General features: G+C 37.2%; 1 protein-coding gene across 1 annotated transcript; it reads left to right on the forward strand.

Moving 5' to 3' along the window:
* The first annotated feature begins 1,006 nt into the window (after positions 1-1,006).
* On the forward strand, positions 1,007-3,517 carry LOC116114763 (prefoldin subunit 6). Its single transcript, XM_031400898.1, has 5 exons — positions 1,007-1,158; positions 1,260-1,330; positions 1,491-1,615; positions 2,462-2,522; positions 3,222-3,517. The coding sequence occupies exons 1-5, from the start codon at positions 1,080-1,082 to the stop codon at positions 3,276-3,278; spliced, it is 393 nt and encodes a 130-aa protein (XP_031256758.1). The 5' UTR covers positions 1,007-1,079; the 3' UTR covers positions 3,279-3,517.
* The last annotated feature ends 4,519 nt before the right edge of the window (positions 3,518-8,036 follow it).

Genomic DNA, 8,036 nt, shown 5'->3' on the forward strand with positions numbered 1-8,036 from the left:
GCCTGGGCCCAAAAAAAATTGTATTTTTTTAATGTAGTTCCTGCCAAATTACATAAAACTTCCTGTTAATTTTAAAATAAATATAAATTACGAGGGTTAAAATAAAATTTTACAAAATTTATTAAAAAAAAAATATTCCAGGTCTAAAAAATTTATAAATTTTACCCCTAAAAAATACTAAAAACCCCCTATAAAATTTTATTTTGCCCCCAAAATATAAAAAAAATTGAGAGGGGAAAATGAAATTATCCAAGGCCCATAGGACCAGTCCTATGACCGGTCCCAGGCCCATGGGACCAGTCCTAACTAGCCTAGGGCCTGGTCTGGGTTCTGGTTTTTCTCATAGGCCTGGGACCGGTCCTAGGCCCATAAGTGACTGGTCCCATTTGGGACCAGTCGCTTGCCCACCTCTACGTACTTCGATAAATTTTTTGACTGTTTCTATTAGCAATTGAGCGAACTTAAAATTTTTTTAGTAATACATCTAAGAGTCTTTATCGTCCCACCCAACTATCAAAGAGTAGTTAATCAAATATCAATTTGAAATTTTTTTTTCGGGAGAGGGTGTGTTGACCAAGTTGTCCAATAATACACTAATTATGGTTTGATTACAATGACCAAATGGAGACTAACTCAATACCAAAAGTGATAAAGGCTTGTGTGGCTCGATAACAACTGATTACATTTGTGTATATTTACTAATAATTAGATAATTTGATATGTATACATTAAAAAATTTAAAATGATATTTCAAAAATACTATAGATTTTAAGCACGTTTTAAGTAAAGTTCAAATAAAGAAGGGAAACGTACTAGATTCCATTAAAGAGTAGTGATATTTAAGGTCCAATAAAGAAGGGAACCTACTATATGTCCTTGTGAAATTTCATTTAAAATATATATTTTATAATTTCACAAAATTAATAAATAAAGATTAGAAACTCGCTATTAAAATAAAATCCAGTCAGGGCTTAACACAAGGCCCAAGTCCATTACGTTACATAGGCCTGGCCCTAAATAAACTGGTTCCGAAACGACACTCGCTCGAGACGACTAAGCAGCAGAACACGAAGACAGCAATGGCATCTTCGGCAGCACTTCGAGACCTCCAGCGTGAACTCGAAAACAAAGTTAATGATCTCAGTAAACACCAAAAAGGCAAGTTCATTTATGTCTCATATTCGTTTTCTTCATACAAATTTTTAGTTGTAAAGGAATTCGATTAAAAACCCTAACATGAAAGATTTGTTGTGTATCAGATATAGCTAAGAATCACCAAGTGAGAAAGAAGTACACCATACAGCTTGGAGAGAACGAACTCGTCCTCAAGGTCTGTATTTTTGTTTTTCCAATTAGTGTTTGCTTGAAATTGATTTACTTATTTTTTTGCTGATATATTTTTAGTAGCCAAACAAGGCATTGAAGTCATTGTGATTTGGTTTTGTTGATTTGTTTTTACTATGGTTATGATTTTACGTGTATTATTGTAGGAGTTGGGTTTTTTAAATGAAGGAGCAAATGTATACAAATTGATTGGTCCGGTACTAGTGAAGCAAGATTTAGCCGAGGCTAATGCGAACGTGCGCAAGAGAATTGAGTACATCTCTGCTGAATTGTATGTGTTTGCTACTTGGTTCATTTATATTTCTTGCAATGTTTTAAAGTTACGATTTACTTAGATTTTTTTTTGGAATTCTGTTAGACTTCTGAAATAATAGATTTCTGGGTTTAGTTAAGTTGTAGCTTTTGGTATTTCCTCCAGTCCATAGATGTGGTGGCATTTTCTCTGTCAGCTACTTGTCAAAGATGGAATGGAGGTGTTGAGCCCCATACAGAATGAAGGGTAGAATATTTTTTAAATGCATGTTGATTATTGTCTGGTTTTCAAATTTTTTTAAGCTCCAATGTGATTATGTGAATGCCAGAGCCAAATTAATGAGAAGGAAAATTTGCTACATCTGAACATCTCTTGTCCGGGTGGGAAGGGAGGCAATGGGGAGAATTTTTGTGAAGCTCATGGATAGCAATCTTTATTGTAACTTTCCTTGATTAATTACTAGGATGCAGAAACCAATCAAAGCATTTATTCTCTGGAACTTTTGTTATTCCAATGAACTACTTCACTTCAACTAATTGTTATAAACTTAAGGATTGTTTTTCAGCTTTACTATACTTGTTAGCTTGTGATTAACTACATTTTCAGTGAGATATGCTTTTGAAGTACCTTTTCTTCTAGGCAATAATGTTTGTATGGATTGGTGTGTCTTCTGTCTTTCTTCTTTATGTTATAGGTGCTTATGCAACAACTATTTACAGTGTGTTCTATGATTCCATGTATCATTATATCCTTCCTCTTCATTTTTTTTAATACTTTATTATTGTTTTTGTCATTACCATTATTAGTATGATTGTCTTTGCTATTGCATAGCCTTGACTTTTAATCTGTCTGTATGACTAATAGGAAGCGACTTGATGCAACTCTTCAAGATTTGGAAGAAAAGCAAAATAGCCAAAAAGAGGCGGTTAGTGTTCTACCTTTCTATATGCTTGCTTTTGTTCTTATAATGAAAATTTCCTTAGTGCGTTTGTTCTCTGTTGTTATCGTTTGAAGTTCTTTAGCAAATTTATTGTCAAATGCTATTAGGATTAAATGTTAAACTTAATAAAAGCTAAGATACAGCTCCGCCAGTATGATAGAAGTTTATTAGATCAGATTGGCAGGTACTGGATTGTACTATGAGAGAAGCTGTGAAGTAGACTATCCTATCATATATAATTGTACCTCAAATCTCTTTGTTTCAATCCTTCTGCCTGTCTCTCACCACCTCCTTTGTATGAATAGTATTCATCACAAAGTAGGAAGAGAGAGGAAACATTTGAAACTTCATGCAGAGAACTTTTATTGGTCATAACTCACCTTCAGAAAAAGAGTGACATTCAGTACTTAATGTGTATTTGCTTTCTTGGTATTAGACCCGAGCTGATTTTAGGTTTAATAGATTTGGGGATGATAAGAGTGTGACTTATTAATTTTTTGTGCTTGAAAAAATCTGATGTATAAATTTCCACTCCTGGGTTGTGGGCCTCGTGGCAAATAGTCCATAATGAAACCATCTACACTGCTGCAAAATTGGCTACCTGATGAATATGCTATCTTTTTCATTGGGCATCGTATTTTTCAATGTGAATTAATTGCTTCAAATTGTTTCGTTGTCTTGTAGATCTTTAAAGTACAACAGAGGATTCAATCACTTCAGGCTGGAAAAGCAAAGACATAATTTACTTCATTTATGTGTTCAGTTTGTAGCTGTTCCTTCCCCTTGACTGGCATGTGAGATTTTGGTGTATTTTTTGTTACTATTTGAAGCTTCAGTGTGCATAACAGCCTATAATAATTGTTATTGCAGTTTTGTGGGATGCTAAGTTATCGTTGCAGAAATGATTCAGTTATGTGTCTATTTGCATTTCCTAACATATTTTGTTAAATTTCTGAAGAAAGGAATATATTGACTTTAAATGAGAAAATAGTTCATCAAGTTTTACCAGGATATCAAGGTCTTTATCAGCGAATCATACAATTCCTACACCTTGAGCCAGAACTAGCAGTGCTTTCAGATTGTGGTTGATTCGATTTTCCAATGGGTGAATCGGGCGTGCAAGATTTTAAATTGGTCATTCGGGAGCAATTTTTTAATAACCAACCTGGGTTGAAACTTGGCAAAGCTGTCAGGTCCCAGGTTGATAGGTTTGATCGGTAGGTCTAATCGGGTATTCAATAAGTTTAAAATTTAGCAAATACACCCAAGAAAATTACAATTACGTCTCTATAGGTTAGAAATTTAGCAAACTTACCAAATATACAAATTGGTGATTGACTAGTTGGCAGTGTCAACACATTAAATGCAATCCCAATTGTTCTTTGAGCCATTCCCTAGAAAATCTATCCAAGATTTAATTGAAATCAAACTAATTTTGGCTAGATCTCACAATTGTCAATGTCGACAACCCATGTTAGATCTCACCACGGCCAATGTCGACAATCCATGCTAGTTCTCACCACCGTTGGCGTCGACAACCCTCCCCTATCACCACGAAAATACTTCCCTCAGTCTCCTGACCAAAACCCATTTGACCTCACCCTCGTTTGCCTTGCCAATCACCGCCAACCGTCAGCTGTTGTTGCCACAAGTATTTTTTGATTTCCGGTCGATTCACTCACTGAAAATCACCTCTGTTGCCACCCATTGCACTCGTCGGCCTCTCCTCTTTAAAACTCAACATCCCGACTTTCAATTGTTCGTCTATCGTCATCCCAATTTCTAGGGTTTTCGACAGCGCCGGCTCAAGGGGTAGGCAGGTGGGGCACTTGCCTAAGGCCCCCAAAAAATGGGGTCAAAAAAAGGCCTAATTTTTTATAATTTTTTTTGAATATATTAAAAAAATAAAAATAGTGTATAATTTCTTATCTAGGTCAATCCAAAGGGTCCCCAAAAAAATGAAATAGGCCTGAATTTACTATAAACTTTTTACATATATTTCCACCCAAAGTTTGACAAAATAACAAGTTTGTACCTCTAGTTTCATATATTCTAATTTACATCCCTAAATTAACACATTGAATTTCTTTTAACAATGAAAGACTAAAATAGTCATTTAAATGTCTCAAATTACTCACCTCCAGTTCAATCCCAAAATTCGACATTCACATAAATCATCTCCACCCCTCTTCTGTCGCCAGCCGTTTAGAGCTGATTCCAGTCGATTTTCTCACCAAAATCAACTGGAACCATCATTTTATCATTTCCTAAGTGTTTTCCCAGCCTTGATAGCTCTCGATTTGACCAATTTTTTTATGAATGTCACAATCTAGCTCCACCGCGTGTGATAGCCATTTCTGACCTTTTCGACATGTACCTGACATCGTTGGCCTTCCCCAACACCACCATCTTCCTCCCTTCAACCTTCTCACCAAAACCCCTGTCATAGCTCATCCATTTACTCCGCCATAGTCGGCCGTCGATACCTTTTGGGCCGCGACTTCTCAAGTCTTTTCCGGTCAATCCTGGCATTAGAAATCACCCATTTCACCACCCATCACTTCTCTAGCATCTGCTCTCCAAAACCCCCCACCAACCTAACCCCGTTAGCCCGCCGGTCATCGTCCACCTCTCCTAGTGATTTTGCTTCTCAAAAGGCAAGAAAATAAATTTGAAATAATTTTTTTAATATATACTTATATTATTAGAAGACCCCCAAAGTAACTTTTGCCAAGGGTCGCAAATGTTCTTGAGATGGCCTTGGTTTTCGACTATGTTTTAAAAATCGGACCGGACCTACCGGTCCAACCGGTTGGACCGGAACCCGGGGCCTTCTCCTGGTCGGGTCACTCTTTTTAACTGTTTCAAGTTTAAAATATAACAAACACACCCTCTGGCCAAATGCAAATCGACAATGACCTCCCCTTTTTCGGTGACCTTCCACCTTCCCTTATTGTCGGAAACCACCTTCTGATTTCTGACTTTCTCCGGCACTGTCACACTTCATCTCCAGCCGTCGCGTGATGTTTCGTCATCCACCTTTGCCGCGTGATATTTCTTCCATTTCCCGGCATCGATCGACCTTCTCCGGCATCGACAGGCTTCCTCAGCCACCGATCTACCTTCTCCCAAGCTCTCTTGCCGTCGTTCACAAAGATCCAGTCATCTCACCGAAAAAAGCCACCGCGACCATTGATTTCCACCATCGATCTGCCATTTTCCGATGATGGCTCTACATGCTAGTTGCCAATTCGCCCTCCCCATCATCAGATCTACCCTCCCTGGTGTGTTGCCGCTGCTTTCCCAATCGATCCCCAATTTGCATTTGGCCAGGGTTGCGTTTGCTAGATTTCAAACCTATAGGGTCTGATGGTATTTATCAGGGGTGTTTTTGTTAGATTTTAAACCTGTTAAACCATCGGTTCAACCGACGGTCCAACCGGTTGGACCGGTTGAACCGTGGCCTGGCCATTAGAGCGGGTTGCCCTCCGGTCCGGTTTTTAAAACAATAGTTTTCGGTGAATAGGAAAATTGATTACCTGGCTCGATGAAGGCCCTAGGTCCAGGTTGAACCGGTCGGGTTGGACCGGGCCAGGTTTTAAAGCAATGATCGAGAGTATCATTTGTCATAACATTAAAATTTCTCTAGAAGTTGTATCGATGATTAGAAAAAAACTTTACGTTCTTAAATGATGGTTCCACTAAAACAGAATTTAGAATTTCAATTCCCAAGGTTACAAGATATAAAAGCAAATGCATATTATACATATTACAATCGCACACCAATAAATGAACCATGAAAATGCAAGATTAGTATCTCAAATTGATATGAAAACCATTTTTAATCAATTGACTGTCCAAACATAACAGTTGCTAATAGTTCTGGGGATTGAACAATCACCTTTGGTGGATTCAAAAGAATCATCCCTTTGACCATGATTCAAAGACATTTATTAATGTAATAAGGATACCAGACCGGTATGGTAGGAGGCAATAGACAGAATCAAATATAAAAATGATGCCAGCAGATATGCCTTGAGCGAGAGGCAAAAAACACATTCTGGGGCGGGCAGTTCGCGGCCTAATCAAAGACATAATGAAGAGCTCCTGAAGGGTGAAAGTGAAAGGTAACACACACGCTGTCGAGCACATTGATGCTATCATCAATAAAAAATTGAACAAACTCCAGGAATGATCCATATTTTGTGTTAGTTACAATAAAGATTTTGCTATGGGCTCTGTCCAAAATGGGCAGCATGCCACCATGTATCTCTTGACTTTATGCATAATAGAATATACTAATTCCTTCTTTATCAGGTTGCTGATACGGTTCAAAATCAAGATTTCACTAAACCATATTCGTCGGATCAGATTCATACATCATAAACAAGCATAGCCCGCAAATCTAGGCACTAATATTATCTTATCTCAAAGATAATAAAATTTGCAAGGCTTGTTGCCTCAGTCGGCAGAGTGCATTATGTTTATGTTGACACTTAGTTTCAACACTGAGTTGTTTCCCATCTTATCTTTTTCTTTTAGGTAACTAAGGTATTTAGGTCTACATTGGAGTCTATCTAATCCTCAAGGTCATGAAACACCCCATCTTATCTTTTTCTTTTAGGTAACTAAGGTATTTAGGTCTACATTGGAGTCTATCTAATCCTCAAGGTCATGAAACACCCCATCTTATCTTTTTCTTTTAGGTAACTAAGGTATTTAGGTCTACATTGGAGTCTATCTAATCCTCAAGGTCATGAAACACCCCATAAGTCTAATAGACCATGATAATTACACAAAATATGGTAGATAGCTTTCCTGCAACTCGAACACAAAATCTGCTTAGTATAACTAACCCTAATAGCTAAAGGTTTTGCCTAGCCACAAGGGGAGAGGTATTTCCCATTTTATTTTGAACTGTTTTGTAGTGTTTATGAATATATCTAACCAAATTAACATGTAATACATAAGTTTGAGTTGATTTTAGAAAGATAAGTTGATGATGAAGAATATGAATATGAATCTCAACGTGGCTGTATATATATCTTGCAAGGAAGCAAACAATATGAGTAATGTTGAATCAATAATAATATTATGTGAAAGTTATTAAACTCGTGAGATTATCATCATTTTTTTCATCATATAATCTTTTGAAAACTTTAGCAACAACACTCAATCAAAAATGCAATGCCACCACTAAATTTAACCTTGCAAGATCACTGATCAAAGATTTTTTGCTAAATGCTACCTCCACCAGTACACCACCATCAATAAACCAGCGAATATGCTTGATAAGACCACGCATTCGACAAGGCAAAACCCACTAGCTCGCCATTATTGGGCATGAAACATGATTGTCCGTACTAGTTCGTGCTGTAAGCCTTATATGATCTGAGCCACATTCAAGAAATGAACGAAATATATCCAATGAATCGTCATTCCAGCTGCAGTTGCCAGATGAAATGAAAGACCACTAATAAAAAGTTGGTGTTGTGTGTT

The sequence above is a fragment of the Pistacia vera genome, unplaced genomic scaffold, assembly GCF_008641045.1.
Source record: "Pistacia vera cultivar Batoury unplaced genomic scaffold, PisVer_v2 Contig722, whole genome shotgun sequence".
NCBI lineage: Eukaryota > Viridiplantae > Streptophyta > Magnoliopsida > Sapindales > Anacardiaceae > Pistacia > Pistacia vera.

Excerpts from the sequence above, each read along its gene's own strand:
- LOC116114763 (XM_031400898.1), top strand. The coding sequence starts at position 1,080 with ATGGCATCTTCGGCAGCACTTCGAGACCTCCAGCGTGAACTCGAAAAC. Across the intron at positions 1,616-2,461 it reads GAGTACATCTCTGCTGAATT|GAAGCGACTTGATGCAACTC; the intron begins GTATGTGTTTGC and ends TATGACTAATAG. Across the intron at positions 2,523-3,221 it reads AAAATAGCCAAAAAGAGGCG|ATCTTTAAAGTACAACAGAG; the intron begins GTTAGTGTTCTA and ends GTTGTCTTGTAG.